This window comes from Seriola aureovittata, chromosome 4 (genome assembly GCF_021018895.1).
Source record: "Seriola aureovittata isolate HTS-2021-v1 ecotype China chromosome 4, ASM2101889v1, whole genome shotgun sequence".
In the NCBI taxonomy this organism is placed as follows: domain Eukaryota; kingdom Metazoa; phylum Chordata; class Actinopteri; order Carangiformes; family Carangidae; genus Seriola; species Seriola aureovittata.
The window spans coordinates 11,210,180-11,231,648 of NC_079367.1; the positions used below are offsets into that span (position 1 = coordinate 11,210,180).

At 41.7% G+C, this 21,469-nt stretch overlaps 1 protein-coding gene across 1 annotated transcript in view; it reads right to left on the minus strand.

Moving 5' to 3' along the window:
- The window catches only part of si (sucrase-isomaltase (alpha-glucosidase)), a 62,453-nt gene that overhangs the window by 18,241 nt on the left and 22,743 nt on the right, over positions 1 to 21,469 (minus strand). Inside the window, exons 18-35 of the mRNA XM_056373758.1 lie at positions 17,995 to 18,079; positions 14,238 to 14,294; positions 11,714 to 11,838; positions 11,451 to 11,539; positions 11,074 to 11,123; positions 10,334 to 10,525; positions 8,362 to 8,511; positions 8,057 to 8,263; positions 7,699 to 7,853; positions 6,977 to 7,145; positions 4,295 to 4,391; positions 3,456 to 3,568; positions 2,962 to 3,087; positions 1,123 to 1,251; positions 822 to 938; positions 606 to 668; positions 290 to 406; positions 95 to 185 (exon numbers count right to left, since the gene is read on the minus strand). Coding sequence (XP_056229733.1) covers positions 95 to 185; positions 290 to 406; positions 606 to 668; positions 822 to 938; positions 1,123 to 1,251; positions 2,962 to 3,087; positions 3,456 to 3,568; positions 4,295 to 4,391; positions 6,977 to 7,145; positions 7,699 to 7,853; positions 8,057 to 8,263; positions 8,362 to 8,511; positions 10,334 to 10,525; positions 11,074 to 11,123; positions 11,451 to 11,539; positions 11,714 to 11,838; positions 14,238 to 14,294; positions 17,995 to 18,079 — 2,132 coding nt within the window. The remainder of the gene's footprint in view (positions 1 to 94; positions 186 to 289; positions 407 to 605; positions 669 to 821; positions 939 to 1,122; positions 1,252 to 2,961; positions 3,088 to 3,455; positions 3,569 to 4,294; positions 4,392 to 6,976; positions 7,146 to 7,698; positions 7,854 to 8,056; positions 8,264 to 8,361; positions 8,512 to 10,333; positions 10,526 to 11,073; positions 11,124 to 11,450; positions 11,540 to 11,713; positions 11,839 to 14,237; positions 14,295 to 17,994; positions 18,080 to 21,469) is intronic.

The following is a 21,469-nucleotide window of genomic DNA, read 5'->3' on the forward strand; positions in this document are numbered from 1 at the left end:
AATCCTTTAAAGGTGATGCCAAAGTCGACATCATAGCTCAATAACCACATTGCAGTATTAGGAGAAGAATAAAGTCGAGCTGTGTGCATCTTACGTGGCATATATGGAGGGTTCTCTAGAAGTGGATTACCAAGACACTTCCCTCCCACTGTGCCGTGGACAAAACTGGCAGGCTCGTTCATGTCCTGCAGATGAAGACAGATGGTAGAATATGGAAATCAAAAGAAAATCAGAAAGTGGAACACGTATAAGGTCACTGTATTAGAATGTTCTCTTTCAGGTCACTCACGATCCACAGGCCGTCAAACTTCATGGTGTAATTATAGAAGTCCTTGATTTCTTGAAGCCACCACTGTGCCGTTGTATTGCGGAAGAAGTCGGGGAATGCGGTGTAAGACCTGAAGAGCTGGGAATGAGACAGTCAAATGATCAGGAAATGAAATGCTGAAAACTGACCGATCTTGATCGTCTCCCACTGTATTTCCTGAATTAAAGCAATAGGGCCGATTTCAGATATTGTGTATTGGTAGTAGGAATTTTCCACTACCAATACAGAGGCCAGGGAGTATGATCTGTCAGTGAGGTGGAAATGGAAAATAACATACCTCTACTTGTGTTTCCCAGTCTAGAGATTCATTTACTGTGACGTTAGGGTAATCTGGCCAGACCTGCAAAAAAAAAAAAAAAACCCACATTTTGCATCATATCGCCACACACTATGCATAAGTCATCACTGTGTCTGCTAGTTTCAGTCTCTTTTAATCAATGCATGCTGGTGTGTTTTTTTCCACTTGTTTGTTTGGCCATCCATTCCCTCTTACCTTCCCCCACACAATTCCATCACTGAGGTGTTTGGGCCATTTGATGAAGACATCTGCTTCCTCACCTCTCACAAAGGCAGGGTAGTCATTTGTTTCATTGCCTGAGATGGCTGGATCCTGGGATTAAGAACACACAACGCTTGCGTAATTAATAGTAGAGAGTGGCTAGTAATGCAGTAATTTAACATTCATCAGACATCTTTAATATCACTATATAATATTTACAGCGGCCCTTTGGTTGCCGATGCTCAAGTGGCCAATCATGTGACTGTATCTGTAGTTTATGATATAAGGTCATTACCAGAATGAAGATGAACCTCATGCCCTCTCCTCTCATGCGGTCAACCATGGCAGGCAGATTTTTAAACTCTGGGTCCAGGACGAAGTCCAGCTGACGATCCATGTAGTCAATGTCTGCATACTGCACATCCTGCAGAAGACGCCACGTAAAAGGTAAGTTCAACTGATTTTGTTTCATAACAGATATCAGAATGAGACCGAAATTTAAAACAACAGATGGAATTCATTTAATTTTTCCCATATTAAATTCAGGTCTCTGTGCTTTGAGCTACAAAATTACAGTAAAAAACTTTTTCTTTGCAAGTCACTTTAGTCCTTGGATAAGTATTTTCTGCATATTCAGCCCCCAGAACCTTTACAGAGCTGGTGAGCTATGTGGATGTAATTAAAGTCTGGATGAATGAATGAATGAATTAATTAATGACTGCTTTTTACGAAATTAACTTTCTTGTCATCAGGTCTAGAAAAAATAAAAAATAAAAAGAACAATAACACATTTCGCTACGAAGACGTCAAATTCTTGCCAATAAATATGAAAATCTGGTAGGTTTATCTTAACATATGGCATTCTACACATGAGAGAAGTGAGACTTTTCATTTGCTTTTAGCTCTTATCTCTTCCGGTGAGAACAAAACTTCATCTGCTTTGGCTGTCTGGTGTGTGTGTGTCTGTGTCTGTGTGTGCGTGTGGCAGTTTAAGGTTGGTTAGTCTGGAAAGCTAGCTGATGTGTAGGCATTCTGAGTAGCTGCATTTTCTGCTTCTTTCATTCCAGTTAATGATGCAGGATTCTTTATGGCTGGCGTCAGCTGCTCGCAGGTTTGGGGCTTTGTGGAAGCATATTCTAGGGATCACTTGATTATCGATGGAAATTCTTATGTACTGTTCTGCATGATGAAGTGGTTGGGATTCTGACCTGTTTCCACACAGGACATCCTGCCATGGTTAGACATAGTGCTTCCCCAGATATATAGTACTTTCTTTTTTTTGTCACAAACTTCGTTACCTATACTGTTATTCAAATGGGAACCCCATATTTCACTGTCAGAGAGAGTTACAGGTTCTGGTACAAACTCAAAACGTCTATAGGCTGACAAACTTACCATGGGATGGATTTTGAATGAAATTAGAGGTCAGATTTCATTAGGTTAAACTGGATGTTCCAAATGTAATCCATGAAGCCAATGTCTCCATTTTGCTTCATCCCAATAACATTTATCTAATTTAGGTTTATGTAGTTATTGTCCACACACACTGAACCATATTGTAAAATATGGCTAGATACTGTGTTGGATTCAGCTCAGTCTATTCCACTGAGTGCCTGTCTCTGCACTGTTCAACATACAAAAAGAAGCTATCAGATTGCATTTGTTCAGATGAGAGCAATGAAAACATTCCTTGTGCCACGGCACTGATTGAATGGAATCAGTGTCTCGGCTAAAGCAGGTAAATGCAGTGGAATTTAATTGGATACGATGTATGTGGGCAGTATCAGGTTTGTGTCCTGTTATATTCTGTTATAGTAGATGACATTTTGGAAGTTGTGATACATGAAGTTTGATATTTTCTATCAGAAATAAATTTAAACAAACGAATCATTAAAAAAAACCAAAATAAAAATCATGATCCATTACATCCATAGCGTTATTAATACTTCTCTCTTTACAGTGTGCTGACAATGGAAACAGACAATTATTTAAAAGCTGTCACCGTGTTGCCCTGTGTTTAGATTCAGTTCACTGATACCTGAATCTAACTTTTGATGTGAACATATCGATTGAAAATTCATATTTTGCTGAATTCGGACATCTTAGAAAAAAAAGTCCTTGTCAGGGCACTTACATAGGGTATACCTGCTGCCCTCATCTCTGTATATAGATCTTCTATCTCTTTATCATTGCTGTAACCATAGCGACAGAGCTGGAACCCAAGAGACCAATAGGCAGGTAGAACAGGTCGTCCAATCAGCTGTTAAGAAGAAAAACAAACAAGGAAGTCAAAACAGTTCATCACAGAAAAAAGTTGTTTTGCAGGAAAACGGGACAGTGTCCATAAAATGTTTGTTTGATTGTGTGTGTGTGTGTGTGTGTGTGTGTGTGTGTGTGGTGTGTGTGTGTGTGTGTGTGTGTGTTTGTGTGTGTGTTTAGATTGGCTAAATGAGAGAGCGCAATGAAGCGAGCAACTCCCAGCTGCTGCAGTCCATCAACAGCGGCCCAGGGCCAGACACAAAACACACACACACGCAAACACACATATACACACACATAGGCGCTAGAAAGACACACGAATGCACACAGTTATACACACAATCAAACCAGACTTCCAAGAAGACTTACTGCAGTGTACTCTTGCACCACCATCTCAGGCGTAGGTCCCAGGACCATGTAGAAGTCCAGGATGCCTCCCACAGTTCTGTATGTTAAAGCTGGAGTCGGCTGGAAAGTCACATCTGGACACAAAGCAAATAAGACGTTTATGTCCCTTGAAAATTCACATGAAGTGGTTAGTATGAGTGTACTGTATGTGTCTGTATTAACTTACTATGTGTTGCACATGTACATTTTAGTGCTTAGGGGTTTAGCAATTATTATTTATTTAGTATGAGTGTCTTTATGAAATTGTACTTTCTGAAAAATACACATTTTTAAAAGTGTCTGGAACGCAATACAAATTAGATATTTCTTATGATTTTTCACAAAGGCAGTTGAATTAGACCAGATCATGACAGAACATACTGTATTATTAATCTGGTGATGAAATAGATGTAGAAGGACATTTGGTACCGAATGAGCAACTCAACTGTGTCTCGCAAAGTGAGAAATGTTTAGATATAGTAGTGTGTGTGTGTGTGTGTGTGTGTGTGAGAGAGATTTATGATAATTTCTCTGTGTTTTTAGAGTATGTATTGCTGTTCAGTATGCAAATATACACAAGTGCAGATGATTAGAAAGTGCTCGTTGTGCTGTGTTGGCCTTATATAAGACTCCCTGTCAAAGGACATGTGCTCAAAACATGGGAAATGGCCTCACTCATTAATATATAAATGCTGGCTGCATACGTAATTGAGTGTGATTATGTCTATATGCGTGTGAGGGTGGTTGGTCGCATATGCATATGGTGTATGTGCATGTGTGTGACTTTGCGGAAGCGTGTGTTTGTGTGTCTCTTCTCTCACCCATGGCATTGCTGTTCAGCAGCAGCACACCATGGGCATCGGAGGTGGTCTCAAGGCCCATGTAGAAGGGATGCACTCCATAGCAATTCATCTTGTACTGTAGCACAGAGACAGAGAGTGACAATCAAAGGGAAAGTGTGAGATGGGTGCGTGTTGGTTAAAGAATTGGCCTGTTCCGTGTTGTGTTTGTACAAATGCTGGCTTGTGCACCACTTTGTTTATTCATGAGCATTTTTCTTCACAGGTGACATTGCATTTCTCATTGTATTCATGGGTGTGACATAACACTGCCGCAGTGGGCTTGCTCCCAGTGCTGTCAACATTCAACAGTTTTCCTACAAGGTGGGGAAAATATTCCTACATATATCCTGTATGCAAATGAATGTGAACTGGTTAAAACATTTATTTTAAAACAGACTGCCTGTGGCAGTTATAGCACCCAGTACTGCTCCCAAATCACCCAAATTTTAAACTAGGCTAGAAACTGGCCTGAGTTTGTAGACATCAACAGAGAGCTGGGTGGTTATTTGGGGATTTGAGTTGCTGCCGGGTGCTATAACAAAATCAGGAAGTCCTAAATGTAGCATACAGAACATTAAAATTAATGACAAAACTGTAGCCTGGTGGTTGTCATACTCAACTTGGTAACTTATTAACAGAGCAGAGCTTTTGGTGCTTTAGAAAAGTTTATGGTTTATATCGCTCGCTTAATCAATTTGCTTGTGCTGCCTGAAGGCACTAGTTTAGTTTTTTTTAGTTTTTTTTGTTTACATTTCCTGTGACAGTTTATCACATGCAAATAAGCATCCGTCTGTTGATTTTCTGCATGCACATACATCAATGTGCTTCAGTAAAACATAAGTAAGAATATATTGGTTCTGGTGGGAGTGGGTTGAGTTTCACAGTGTGGGCTTTATGAGTGATCCTGCTATAACTACTGAGGGGGTCCCACTGTTGTCTTCAGTGTTTAGATGAGGATGGGACTAGACAGACGGGGCGATGAGGAACAGATAGAAAGGTGGCGGGGGACAGGAAATCTGCCACTTTCCGATGTCACCGTCCTGCGAGGCAAACTCATGGGCACGTCACACTCCATCAGCCTCCTGCTCTTCTCGTGCATAAGAAGTTGTTAAACTGTAATATAATGGCTCTGAGGACCGACCCTGTCTCTGTGTCATTTTAGTTTGGATGTGTGCTTTTCTTGGTCTCTTGGTGTGTGTGTGTATGTATGTTTGTCCTTGTGGCACTGCTACATGGTGTGATGGCCTGACTCAGGAAGGAGAGAGGTCATCAGCTCTTCCAAGCACTTCTAACAACTAGTGACAGCCAGTGACAGTGTCTCTCCCTGTCGGTCTTTGTTGACTTCCTTGACACATTCTAGGTACATTTACATGGACTGTAACAGTCTGACTACGGATGTTCCTCTAAATAAAACAGGATTTGGTTTAAGCATCTTACTCGCTGCCTTATAAATCTTTCTATTTATATTCTCCTTCATGTTGTATAGCGCACAGCGTAGTTAATGACTAAAGGTTTGATTTTCCTTCAGGTATCAAGGATTCAACAAGTGCAGCAACATGAAAGACAGACAAGGTTTCAGGTCTTTCATGTTGCTGGACTTGTGCATCCTTGTGGTTTTGTCTGAGCAGGCGTTGAAAAGAAAACAACAAAAAAAAGATCCATGAGAGTGAAACCAGATAGCATGCACTGCATTCCATATTATTTCCACAAAGTTTGTTATTCTTTATTATCATTTTTGGGTATTCTGTAACGCTGGCAACAGTGTTGCTTTAGAAGAGAATGTTCTTTTGTTTATACTCGGTAGTGAGGAAAAGACAAAAGTATATCTTTCGGAGGAACATTTTGGCCTGTGCTGATGATTACCTGGATAATGGTTTATGTCCAGCTAAAATGCTTGAAAAATCCTTTCAAACCCTTTTAAAACTTACTGACTTTCAACACTGACACGTTTCATTTTTAGCTATTTTTTTGCCTGGGTCTGGCAGCCATCCATAATTCATAGAACTGTACGTAGCTTTCTTTTTTTTTATCATCTATCAAACTCCTATTTAGAGTGTTGTCTTATCTGGTTTAATATGAGTATATAAAAAGTATCCATGTCATGCCCCCCCCCCAACGCTAATTTCCTTGCTCTCCGAGGGCCCCCATAACATTTGTGTGAACCCTGTGGAGCTGTCTTGACAGCTCAGCAATTAGGTTTGATAATGCTGATGCAGGTGGAAACCTCATCCTGTCTGGCCTTGACACCGGTAGGGAAAACATGATGACACTCACTATAACCGCCGTTCATATCAACAGCGCCACATCAAAGTGCCACGAGCGGGAGAAAGACAAGTTTACATACTGTGCAGGAAAGTTGTTTACAAGTCACCTCTGCAGTCTCTAGAGGGTATGATGTTAAAGATGTACGCCACAACAAGCACGAAACTGCTTTTGATGGAACATGCCTATGCTTAAAAGAGGAGGGGAAAAAACTGTTCCTGCTGTGAACAATAATTTTGTTTTTTGCTCATGGACATTATTACTATCAAACATTCCTTCAGGTAAATTATATGCTTGTAAAGGATATATCAAAAGGGGCATGAAATGACAACTGAATCTGTATTCATTTTTTCATATGTGCTCATTTGCGTGACGTTTATGCTTCAGTGTGATACTTACACCAGGAGGCTGGTCCTTGGAGAACATACCCCAGGTGTGATAGTTGAGGTCATGCTTAAAGGTGGGATGCTCAGTCTCCCCGAAGCCGTAGACAAACTCTGACGACAGTTGAGTAGACACTTGGATGAACATGTCTGAGAAGGTAAAACCTGGCATAGAGGAATCCCAACTGAGGGAAGTGACAGAGGATTAAATCAATGAGAGAGAGAGGAGAGAGAGAGGGGGGAGAGGGAATTATTGTCAAAGGGAGTTATTCACAATATGTTTGACACAAATAAGCATAATAACCCGTAGGAACCGCAGGCATCCCTTCAACATACTTCATAAATTTTAATTAGTAACATTTCAACTGACACTTCTAAAAAAACACGGAAGGCTTAACTACAAAATAATGTCACCCTCGCTTAAAGATATGCTTTGAAAAAGACTCCGACGTGCGACTGCTTCGCGTGACATCATCACGACTGCTGAACAAGAGGAAACTACTTTAGGTGCTGGCACACAGGCCAACTTTCCTGAGCATATCTGATTTGGGTAGCAGCGCCTGAAAGGTTGACTCAGCATTGTTACTTTTATCTCACAGGTTCCTACCACTGGTGGCCATTTTATCGGACAATTAAGAAGGCATTGCAAAACAAAATAGAGCATGGAAGCTGAAAAATCTAGAACACACAACAACAACCTATGCCCACCTGAACCAGCTGTATCACTGAAGTACTCACATCTTAGTTCCTGTGCTTTTCCTTATGACCTGGATGCCGAATGGGCTGTTGCTAATGTGGACCTTGTAAAGCCTCTTGCTCTCATCAGTCTCAGGAACAGCAGGAACCGACAGCGGCACTGGAACCTCATAACGATCTGTGGCCGGGTCCCAGATCTGGACAGGGAAGGTGATATTAGTGTATGTCAGTGAATGTGTGTGTGTGTGTGTGTGTGTTTATGAGAAGCAGGCAAGCAGGATGAGTGCACCGAAGATAAGAAAAACAGTCAAAGAAGGAACATAGGGACAGATACTGGGAAGCACAAACACTGATATGTAGGAGAGCGCACCTTTACTAGCATGAATAAATAAATGCGCACCTTGAATTGCAGCATGTCACCGCTGTGATAACGGATCTCAACACGGAGCTTGTCTATGTCCGGTGAGTCTGGGCGACCGCTGCTCCTGTACTTCTTGTTCCGAGTGATATCAACTGTCATGCCTGAGGCGGTGGGTTTGGTTGCTGTAACAGTGTATCCATAGTCTTTCGGATAGAAGCACCATGGAACACTGTCAGTGCTGCTTGGCTGAGTAGGGAAAGAAAGGAAAGCATAGGGATTTTCAAAATAAAGTAATCTTGTATATACATGAAGCGCGTGGGAACATCATCAGAATCACTCCTCACCTTCCAGATGCAGCCTCTGGCCTTGCACTTCACTTCATCTGCATGCTCTTCTGGATGGCAGTCAAAGCGCTGGTAATCTTCTTGCACCAGTTCCCACTGCACCAGGTAGGTCTCCCCCAGGGTCAGGGAGAGGCCGGTCAGGAACAGGACCTGTGTATGTGACGAAGCGCACGGGGAGAAAAGGTCCGGGTCATTAAATCCGAGGATGCCACCGTGGTAACGTTCTTCCCAAGTCATCTTGTAGTGAACAACCTCCTTACGCAAGCAAGCACAGACATGCTGGCTTGAGACAGAATGTGTGCTTGACGTTGCGTGCGCTATCAATTAGGACACAGCTGTTAATTTCCCTGGCTGTTTCAACAGCCTCTGCCGGGAATTATGAGTCATTCTCACAACATATCTTGGGGAGCCCCCTTCGCTGTAGTCACTGCGGTCAGCATCTGATGCATCCTCAGCTGTTGCGAGGACATCAAGGATATGTCTTTTTACATGGCCTTTTTTATTTTGGAATCGTGGTTCAGAAAATGAACTGAAATACCGGGAGCCAGTGTGACTCATGTATTATAAAGTACTGTTCTATTTGACTGTATATTGAACTAATGATGTTTGGCGGCTGTGAGCTATATTCAAGGCCCAGTCTGACTAGGCATATAAAGACTGATGGACGTGACAAGCCAGAGTTTAGGTTTAACAGCACATTTACCCTTCACCCCCAGGAAATGATTACCGCTGAGAGTCATTTGATAAATGCACGCTTGTGTGTGTGACCAGAGAGACCTTGAGGATCTACACAAGCACAACTAGAGCTACATACACATACATACACACGCACACAAAGCAAATCTCTCTAGAATTACTTAACCGAACCTCTCGACACTTTATAGACTCTTGCTTTTTGCTCATAACCCTGGGCGCCAACTGTAGAATCATTGCTCTTAGTCATTCTTTCTCACTCTTTATTTCTCTTTCACTCACACACACTCACGCACACACGCACACAAAGCTTTTAGGATCCTCACCTAATGTAAATTCTTATCATTTCTTACACTTAGCGGCTAACCTTGGTCTGTACAGTAATGGTTTCATTTCTGATCTTATTGAAATAAATGGCAGATGCCTACAGGGGTAGCCACTGCAGATCACATCCACCCTGCATCTGTCCAGCAAGGTTTCCCTGACTAAATGGAAATACTTACAGTGGAGTCTGAGCCCACTTTCCATTTCAAGTGAATGGGAAAGTGGTCTCAGACTTTTAGACCTCTCTATATGTATGAGAGTTTTTTTTTTTAATGACTAAGCAGTGCTTATTATTCCATTATTTATGAATTCTAAAATACCAATATAGCACACTAACAATAGATTGCTTTCACTTATCGCCTACAATTTATCTTCCCTAAATGTGATCAACTTAAGGAATGCAGATTGAAAGCCAAAAATATAAGAAACTGAATGGAATATATTGTAGTCATTTATTTATAAAGCTGTAATATTTGATATCTTAAAGTTGATACAGCAAATTTGTTAGCAAACAGTTGCCTATTAACACATTCAGCACACAGGGAGCAACATTAGCATTTTTTTTTCGAGGCATGTTTCTGGCCAGCTGATGAATGCAAGTCTAATACACCCTCTCTGTGTCGCTCTGGACTGGTCTCCATCAACTCCTGAGGGAAATATCTGAGTCCTTAACAACTTTGCCCGGCTGCTGTTTAGTGCTGGTAATGAGTGTGTGGGATATGGTAATGAGTGTAACCCAGTACTGTACCAGCATAATCAAGTCGTAACTATCTGCAGGCTCTTCATTACTAGTGAAAACCTTCAAATTATATATAACAACACTCCATTGTTAACATAAAAATAAAGATTCACTCAGTTTTAAAGTTATATGACCTGTAATATGCCTCCTATGCCTTTTATTTATTTATTTATTGCATCTGTGCATTGAAATGTCTATGAGCAAGTGTGTGTTTACCTCCTTGGCTGCATCATACTTTATGTTGGCGTTCGGCAGCTCTGTGGTAGAGTTTCCAGCTGCTCCAGCGCCAACGTGGGTCACAGAGACAGACAGAGGAGAAAAAGGCACCCCGAGGACTGTGATGTTCTCAAACTTCAGGTTGTTTGGCTCCTTGTAGCCAGCGTTGGTCACCTGCATTGTCAGTGCTCCCTATAAGGCAGAGCAAAAACAATTATGTGCCTAATTTGAATGCATTAAAGTAATTGGATTCTCTCAAATTATTATTGCTTGATTTTCATTCTGCAACATGTTACACTTTTTTTCTTTTCTGATGTTTTGAAGAATTAGAGGGAAAGATTGATATATATTGAGTCTACCCCAATGTACGTTACAGTCACAGTGCATGTGAAGCAACCAGCTTATAAACTCCCCAAACTCATGTCCATCAGTCAAACAGATGTTCTGATAGATTTCCTGTCTGTAAACCCTGCACCCCAGGGTAATGCTAATGTACAGGAAGAACATCACTGGCATACATTAAACATGCAAGGCAATCCTCAGTGCTGTGTGAAGCAGGAACATGGGGTACTTGATCCAACAAAGCTTCTGCAGCATAACATGGATCAATCATGCTTGTGGAGTATTGGACTGGGGAAGTGGAAAGTCTCTGGTGGTTTTGAACTTCGAACTTGAATTCAGATCAGAAGGAATATGTGTGCAGGATTTGAAAGATGGTGTAGATGTGAGGGAAAACTTACATAGACAACAGAGAATGTATAGTGGACGTAGTTGCCTGTTTTAACTGTTTCTGTAAAAAAAAAAAGTGGAAGAGCAGATGTTAATGATTGTCACCTGAGTTTGACACCTGAAACACAGTCACATGTTGAAGTGCGTGAGCTGACCGAGAACGTTTGAACAGCCACCGCGACTCGTGATTCTTTGTGTTTGACAAGATAAGAGCTTCCGTTTGATGCTCATAAAAGAACGCCTGTAATGAGTAGTAATAACAAGATGCAGATGATCCCGTCTCACACTCACTGACGCATTTGCACACACACACACACACACACACACACACACACACACACACACACATACCACACAAACAGGCACGAACTGAGAAATGCAACAATACCTCGGGAATCTCCATCATCCCAGAATAGCTCCCCAGCTGCCTGGTTGTTGTCATCAAGAGCAACGATCAAGCCCATGGGGTTTCGCCGACTAGAATTCAATGAATCAAATGGCTACTGAACACATCTGTGCAAACACGTGCATGTGAATATAACAGAAGACTCAGTTTTGGTAATTACTGTTTGTTAAAGCTTGTTGAACATATTCAGGTGATAACTCTGTGTGTGTGTGTGTGTGTGTGTGTGTGTGTGTGTGTGTGCGTACCTGTATGTTGTGGTGACATCAGGTCTTTGTGTAGGGAGGACCGCACCACCTCTGATGTGTAAACCAAGCTTGTCAGCTGGTAGATACATATTAACCTTTGTTCTGCGGTGTCGCAGTCGTTCCATCTGATTGGTAAAACAGCAGAATCTATGAACTCACATACAATTCATTCCTCACACCCCCTTCAAGTTTAAGGCAGTGGCCACAACTTAGCAACAAGCCTGGGTTGGAAAATACTAGCTTTGGGCTTGCGTGAAATTGCCATGTCGACAATGAAGTTTGGCTTCTTCTTTTTTTTTTCTGAGGCCCCCTAAGCAGAGAAGCAGAGACGCAGAGACGCAGAGAAGCAGAGAGAACCTGTGTTTGCTGTTTGTGTGAATGGATCTGCAGTCTAGAGTCTGCAAACCTGCTACCATATTTAATAGGTCCAAAGCCACTTTGAAGTCAAACTGTTCAACCTTCAATACAGAATATTATATTAACTCTAGAGTTTACAATAGCAAAGTTAACCTATAGTTAATGATGACTTTGGGACCCCTCAGCAATAAATCCCACTCTTGAAAATAGCAGATACTTGAACCTGAAGTTCAAGCCTAAAGTTTCAATGCATAAGCTCACTAAATAATGTGCATAAGTATTGTGTACTGGACTCACAACCTCAAGAAATTGTACATTGTTTGAAAGCTCTAAATCTCCCAATTCTATTTGTGAAAGGCTTTTTGGTTGCGAAAGTTACCTACCAAATGAGACACAGGTTATGACTGTAATCAAAAGGGTTGAAGAGCTGTAAACCTTTTTTATTTTGGGTACATTATTTTTGGTTGGGCTTGTGCACAAAAATAGGGGTGTCTGGTTGAAAGTCTGAAAAATGTGAAAAACTCTTGGAAAAAAGCTGTGATCGAGTCACTTGAGAAGCATATGAAATGTGTCATTTTTCTAATAATATAATGTGTGACTGTGCTGTTTGGCTAAGAACCATTCGAAGAGCAGAGAAACGACTCCACATCTTTCTCTCTCGCTCTGTGTCTCTCTTTCTCTGTGCCTCTTCCACTCATTTCTCTGAGGGCCCAGATAGAGCAGAGTTAATTTCTGATCCCCCGAGGACTGAATCCTCAGACCAGCCTAAAATAATTTAAAACTCTCTTCTCTCCATCTCCTCTCATTCTCCTTCTACCTACTTCCCTCTCCACGTCCTGTTATTCTCTCTTGTGGTGCTCTAATTCTTTTTTTATCCCATTTTGCTCCATTCCCATTGAGGGTGTGTGTGTGTGTGTGTGTGTGTGTGTGTGTGTGTGTGTGTGCATGTGTGTGTGTGAGTGCGTGCACCATTGTGTGCGGTACAGTAGAGTATGGGCGTGTGTGTGGGCTGGAGTTAGTGGAGCGACTATAAGCAATTTCAGATCTTATCACCCCCTCATTGTCTGCCTTAAGGAGGTCTTCTCTTGCCTTGTCTTCTCTTCTTCTCCTTATTCCTACTGGTCCAAACTTCCCATCTTCCTCCTCCTCTTTAGGTAATTGTCAGCCCTCCTTTTTTATTCTTCTCATATCCTCTCTCGTCCCTTCTTTTCCTCTCTCTCCCATCTTATACTCTCCTTCTTTCCTTACTTTCTCTTCATCCAACTCCCATCCCGTCTGTTTTCACTCCTTTGTTTTTTCCTTTATTTCTTTCCTCTGTAACTTGTTTTTTATGGTCATTTTCACTACATCAATACCCCCCCCACAACCCTTCCATCCTCCTACCCAGATAATCACAGGGGACCAACCGGGACAAGGGGCTGGCGGCAAGACAGCCAATCTAATCGTTCATCTGATCAGTGGGCGCTTTACATCGCCACTGTGACGCCCAAATAAGGTCCCAAAGGAACTCAACACCTCTTTTATCTCTCTGTCAGAGAGATAGTCTCTCTCCTCTCTTCCCTGTCCCCTCTTTCACTGTATCTTTGTCCTCTCTCTCGCTCTGTCTTATCGCTCTCGTCTCTCAGTCTCAAACAAAGAACTCGAGGCAAAGACTTTCATGTGATACATGCTCTTTGTGTACGTGTTAATTCCACTAATGTAACACAGTACTGATAAGCACCTGTGCAATCATTATTGTTGAGCGCTGTACATTTATGTTGCCAATTAATTCAGGTGCACCTGCACAATCTAATACAATAACCTCTGTTTAGCCTATGATGTTTAGTTTCCTAAGACTGTATCAGAGAGATTTATTCACTATATTTTTTTTTTATTATTTAATGCCATGTAGTTTTAAATCAGACTGCATAATACTGAAATATTTTTCATTTTCTGTCTCATTAATGTCTGTAAATGGGAACGGAAAAATATAAGAAACACCCATGTATGTTGTGTAATTAAAGTATAAATCCAATTTTAAGGCCATCGTGACATGAAAAAAAGCTATTCATTGATGCCTTTTTCATCTTTTTTATATATAGGAGAAAATAAGAAATTTCACAAACTAAACTGAAAGTGTATAAAATGTGTATAATAACAGTGATTTTACCAGATGCAGTGATCTTACCGTCTCATAGTCATACCACACAGCATCTGGTACATATGCCTCCACTGTGTCCACACCCTGCAGAAAACAAGAACAATGATTTAAATTATTTGTTTTTGCCATTAAGTGCAGCCAGATTATGGCTCTGATTTGTGGTGCAGACGTCAAAAAGTTGTCAGCTTTGTGTTCTGTGTGATGGCATGCCTAGTGTTAGAGTTGTGGTTGCATTCAGTAACACCTGCGTTAGCTAATCTTACCAGACTGAACATGAGGAAAAAAGCTACATACCCAACAAAGGAAAACATGGATATTTCTCGCTGCTATAAATCACTGCAACTTAATAATAAATAAAAAAAAGATAAAATGTTCCCATCAAAGAAAGTGATTTTAAAACTGCCTATCATCTGATATAAAGTTTCCACAAAGCCCCGGTGACATTTCGGTCCATGGTGCTATGATGCAACAGATGATGGAAAAGACAGCATCAAGCGACGACTGATAGGTGACAGGCTTTGATGGCTTAAGGTGGCGGACAGACAGGAGCAATCAATAGAAGAGCGCCAAGCCTTTGATAGCGTTGTCACTTCCCTGCTCCCTCTGACAGGGCAGAACAGAGAGAGAGAGGGAGATAAACACAGAGAGCACAGCAAAAGAAAGAACCAACTACAGGTCCTTCTCAAAAAGAAAAAAAAAAAAAAAAAAAAAAAAAAAAACACAAATTGTGAAATACGTCATATATGTCAGCTGTGTAGGCCAAGGCTGTCTGTCAAAGGCAGCCATGATGACACAAACATCTCCCCTCCTATTTCTCTCTCTTCAGCTGCCTGTCCTATTCTGTGGCCCTCTGAGGCCTGTCATTAGGAGGAAGAAATAGGGGTGACAGGAAGACACGATAATTAAACAGAGGCAAGTAAGAGCAAATTTGGACACCAAAAACATGAAAAACTAAAAAGGGTAAGATATGATATATGTTATAATAGTCTGCTAACTAAATTAAATGACTTAATGTCCTCTTTAGGGGCCACATTTGCAGATCACCTGTCACAGCGGCTGCACAGCCTGTGGGATGACAGCCCGGGGAAATGGATGCGCCCCCCCATTCCTCGTTTTCTGGTGTCTGATTTGCTCGCGGCGCCTATCACTCACCCTGCTGACTAATGGGAAGGGACTGCAGGACTTAGCATGGCTGCTAACTGTGATTGAGAGGGACAAGGCACGAGGCCTGTATCCTCATTTAGAGTACTGAAGCTCAGTTAGCCATAAGGTAAGATTTGATCAGGTGGGCCTAAGATTCATACTGGCAGAATGATCAGATGGTAGCTGAGGCATATGAGAGGGGCAGAGAGAGGCAAAGAGACAGAGAGAGGGAGAGAGAGCGAGGGTGAAAGAGGGATGGGATGAAATGAAACGGGATCACAAGGGTGATTTGACAGCAGCTGATTAAGAGAATGCAGATTAGATAAGGGAGCCAACGTGTGATGAAAGGATAAGCTAAAAAGAAAAGGGAGTAATGGGCAAGAGGAGGGAGAGTGGAAGCATGGATGAAGACCAGAGGGGATGACAGAGAAAGAGTGCAGGAGATCTCCCCGGTTTATCACAGAGATCAAGGTTAAAGCGTCGACTGATCTGAATGATAGAGCAAGAGCATCATTAGAGAAAGGGAGAGGCAGGCGGACAGAGCGATAAATAAAGAGAGACAGAGAGACATGAGCATAATGAAAAAGGAAAGTGAAGGTAGGATGTCAAGGGTTGTTAAAGATCAGCCTGTGACCCTACTCAAGTAACTGACACTATCTCTTCATGTGGCCCTTCACAGCCTGATGCATCTGTAAAAGATAGCCGGCACTCTGAGTGCCTGCCCTCTCCCCTGCTTAAACCATGGCACCACGGCTCAGCATCACTCTGCCACCACAAAAGATGTATATTCAGTCACATCAGAGCTGTCACTCAGATAGGATCCTTTTCAAGTGGTGTAGCAGACGACCAAAATGCTTCAAAAGCTTACGCCAGTGTGCGACACTGCGCTGTGTTACTTTTCTACAGCAGATGATTTTCATGTCAGAAAAACAGTGCGACATGTTTAATGGCTCCAAACCACATCAACACTATGGGTCGATGGGTAACGGTGCATCAGTCATGGCTATATTGACTTTATTATGCAATTAATGTGGCATTTTTATTAGATGAAGTCTTTTTGGTTGCTAACTTTTACCTATTTGATATTTTTCTGCCTGCTATGATCTTTAGTATGCAGAAATGGGAGGGGAGGTTCAGTATGGGGTCTTGTCAATATTGATCAAGCAGCATGGTGCATCTTTGGAGTTTAGCTTGGGTTTGGTTAAACCCCAGATCTGGGCATGTGAACAAATGTTACTCAAAAGCTTACAAACTCTGTTTGTGAATGATGTGTTGGCTGGCTTGATTTTAAATTTGAACTCCTTCAAGCAGAGAGAAAAAAAATTGTTTATGTTTTTTTTTTTTTTTTTTTAAATTCCAGCTCTACATGTGATTGTAGTGTGAACGCGAACATAGAGCTGTCAGAATGCACCGTGATGGATTACTTGAGAAATGTTTGGCTGAATGCATCCATGCCCCCCAAGAACCCAGACCAGCGCTACATGGCAAGCAAATGTTTGATCTACTGTAATTCATTCATGACAATTTCTGCACCATCACAAGCAGGGTCATAATTTTCCTCCTTGGAGGTGCAATTCTACTGCAAACATCTGATTCTATTCAATTATCAGGGCACTTTGACACAAGGAACATTGCTTTTAAAGAGAAAGAAAATGAGCAGTTGGTCATAATTGATGCCCGCCCCTAACACATTCACTGATAATGGAATTATTTTTATCCTCTCCTGTTTCCAACTACACTACACTTGAGCTCTGCCTCTGGCCTTGAAAGGGCCCAAAGTAGATGCACTGATGCGTTTGTCTTGTTTGTCTTTGTGATTCAGGAAAAATAGCAACCTGCTCAGTAACCTTAAGGCCCTTCCTCTCTGCCCCCTGGACATCTCAGACCCTGAGGCGCTACAAACATAAACCCTCCACTTTTCGTATTAGAAACTTTTCCACAATCACACTTAGTGAAGTTACTTTATCCTTAGCCCCACTATGAATCCAATTCGCTTTCCACTATTCTGTAATTCACGAGAGGCCATGCTAAATTGCTTATTAATCAGGCCACTTTGACATGACCGCAATCGCTGCATATGCACGCATACTCATGCACGCATACTCATGCACGTACAGGCACGCACACTTTCACATACACACACAGGTGCACGCATATACACACACGTACTCAGACAAACATGCACAAACACACGCATCGCATACACACTTCTATCTACACTTCTAATCTGCTAGTAATGAGGTCAGTGCTCTCATTAGAGCTGAGAGAAAAGAGAGAGGATATGAAAGAGAGAAGAAAGAGGGATGAGAGGAGGGGAGGGCAACAAAGAAAATCCCATGTCATGTTTTCCCAGTGGAGGTCAATGTGTGTGTGTGTGTGTGTGTGTGTGTGTGTGTGTTTGTGTGTGTGTGTGTCTGACTGACTGAGTGTGTGAGAGTGTGTGTGAGAGTAACTCTGCTGCATCATCTGCAAAACACATTTCTCTATGCACTACATGCACCTTCCTTTATGTTCTGTATACAATCGGTCCTGTGTCTAAACATGAAACAGTGCATAGGAGCATGTGTATTTGAAGGACCGAGGCATGTTAAAACATGTATGTATGTGTATTCTGGGATGTTTTGTTTGTGTGTTGGCTGACCGGGTCCAGTACAGGTGTGATGAGCAGGTGTTTTCCCCAGAGGAACTGGTGGTCCACTGTCCAGGTGGCGCTGTCAGAGTAGAACCTTGGGAATGACAGAGAAGAGTGCAGAATCAATCAGATATATTTCTCATAGTGTTCTGGGTAACCAAAACATAATTTAGATTCATTGTGTAAAACCAGAATGTGCTACTTTGCTAAGTCAGTAAATACCTTATTGCCACTGTTCTATGACAAACTTTGGGGCAATGTATAAGTATGTGTAACTTTATTCATTGTACTTTTTTATGTTACTGTAAAGATTTTCAAAAATTTCATCTTCATTTCGTTCAGAATGCTGCAGCTAGAATTTTAACTTAACATAAAAATTTGACCATATTACACCAACTTTATCTTCCCTTCATTAGCCCCCTGTACGTGTTGGATCAGACTTTAAAGGCACTTTTAATGATGTACAAACTTCTAAATGGGCTTGCTCCTTCATACCTGTCTGATCTGTTTAAGTCTTATTTTCCATCCCGTGCTCTCAGTTCCCAGAAATTAGAGTTCCTGTCTGTCCCCAGAGTTAAAAACACATCTCCTTGCTGGAGAGCCTTTTCCTGTCAGGCCCCCTTCCTCTGGAACATCCCTCCTGCTGACATCAGACTGACACCACTGAGGCCTTCAAATCCAAACTTAAAACTCAGCTTTACGCTTTAACTTTCAGTTAGCTCCTTATTCTTTCACAACTTCAGGCTTTGTACCTGTTACCATTCAACCACCGGTGGGTCAGCGTCAGTCTCAATAAATCAGTTAAACCCAGTAAATGCAGTATAGTCCATGTTGTCCTGCTGACGAGATCACTGTAAACTTTCTGAAAAACACTGCCTTATTCTACAACTTCCTCAACCACATGAGCACCCAGGCTGTGTGCCTGTCTCTCTTCTCCCCTTCTCTCTCCCTTCTTCTCCCTCCTGTCCCCTCCTTCTATCCCTCTCTCTCATTATTGCGCTTTCTCCCCTCTCTCCTCCTCTGTCTTTCCCCCTGTTGCTCTCTGCAGGTCTTCCTGCCTCCAGAGCTGTAGAGTCTGGATCTGTGACAAAACCACCTACAACAGCTACTAATATTATTATTATTACGAATATTATAATACAGATAATACATTCAAATATGCTATATGTATATGTCATTTTTATATGTATATATAATTATTATAAAATAATAATTTAAAAAATGAAATAAAAATTTTAGCTTGACTTTCCATTTTTCTTCCTTATGGTTAACTCCCAACAGTCTTAACCATTTTTATAATAAACAATCTCAACAAATCTTAACAGCTTGAACGTCTCCTTTTTTTCTTTCATTCTTCAATCAGGTATTTGTCCGACGTCATCTCTCGACGTGTGTATCTCACCAACTGAATCCAGTAGCAACGATTGTCTATTTAGCGTCACGTGACCAGTGCCATAAAGGCTAAAAAAGTGGCGCCGATTCAAGCTGCGTCAAAATTGAACAATTCTCAGAACTTTATGGGTTTTACGTCCGGGGTCCTGACCGCGGTCCGCAGATCAATGAGATACCTCTTGTTTTGATTTGGGGCCTAAATAAAAAATTTACTTGACTTCAAGCTTCACAGCAATTGGTTCATTAAAAGCTGTAACGTCCAATCAAACCCACGCAGGTGTACAACGCGGACATTACAACCTGAGACTTGACATGACTGTGAGCAAATGTCACTCCGCAACACCAAACACCAAAGAAGAAGAGGAAGACGAAGTGTCACTCATGAATTTTGATTTGACCTGAGCTGACCTGAGCCAGACTGTGTTTGTCGTTATGGACTGCTAGAGGAGAAGAAGGAGAATATAGACACTGTGTGCCGCGCAACATCGGCTGGTTGTCAACCTCCTGTCCATACAGATGTCAGGACAGAAGTTTTCCTGTTTGCTGTGGAACCGCGACCAACTCCGCCAGGGGCCTTCACCATCCACCGTATTTCGACTCGCCACGTTACAAGCTAAGTACCTGTTACTGCTGCTGCTTGTGTTTACATTCATTGCTGGCTACACGCAAACGTGTTTTGGCTTGATACGGATTGTGTTTGCTGGGCGATGCCAGTGAGCTAGCTGTGTCCGCATTGTTGTTGGCTGCTTCTCGGTTTAACCTGGCTGCTGTGCTGTTTCTGTTCAACATTCAATTTGTGATGAGCATGAATTATTAGCATTCACGGCTTCTGCTTGCTTGCTGGTATTGTACTGCTGTGTGCTGAGCTTCCTATGCTGTTGAATTTGAATTCTCCGTTTTTAATTTGCAATCTTTTCACTTGCAATGTATGTGTTCTCATTTGCATTGGTATTATCAATCTCTTCAGCCTTATTGCTAATGTCCAAAGTGCTAATTTGAATATTCCAGTATTGGGTGAATTGGTTTTGGGAACATTTTCCCCTGGCAGTTATCAGTTGTTTTTGTTGTCTATTACCTTGCTATCTCATGCATGCTGTTTAGCAGCTCACTAGAGAATACTTTCCTCAAACTTTGGTTTATTTTTCCTCATATAATGCAATCTATACCTTGACTCCTGCTCATTGCTAATGTAATGTGATTAGAGAGGAGGCCTGTATTGAATGAGAGGAATTTGTTTCTTTATCCTGTCTAGGAACATAGACTATTTCCTTTGTATCGAGATAACCGTTAGTATCTGTAAATGTGCATTTGAAGTGTACAGTCTTAGCTACTTCACAGATGAGAGGAGAGTTTTTTACCAAGTGTTCAAGGGGAAGTGCAACATGTTGCTTCACATAGTTCAGTTACATGAGAATGTAGAATATTGAATCAGGATACTGTTAGTATTCTGCAACATATTCATCTGAGGGAAGCCAGGATGTTGTCTGAGCTCCTCTCAGATGTGAAGGGCTTTGCTCTGGATTCAGGATGGTGGATCACAGTGACTCTGATGTTTTTGGGGGGCTCATGCACTCCCCGCTAAAACGTATTAAGCATAATAATTTTATTTTGGAGTATTAGCTTTCTCAGCAGAAACCTCGTCGCACCTCCCTCAAACAGTAGAGCTTTCACCACCAAATCTAACTGTATATTTGCAATGAACAGTCAAAGCCTCGATGAAAGTTTCTCTGACTGAGCTGAAGCACAGCCTTAGTTCAGGCTGAGCACTGAAGTTGTGCTTGTATTAGCTGGTAACACCTGTTTGCTGGATGCCTTACAGTGATTGATTAATTCACAGCTGGGCAGCTAGTAATGTCCAATCATATTCATGCAGGGGCATTAGGGTGGATTGTACAACCTATCACTTATCACTGTTACATTGCTCATTACGCTCAAGCCAACCTCCTCCTATATGATATTTTGCATTGTTGATTCAACTAAGATTAACATTCATGTATGCAGCAGAGCCTTTTCTGCCATATCGTACTGTACAACTACTTGTTATGACTGAACTGGTGTTGAGAGGGCCTGGCAGTACACTACCAATATTTTT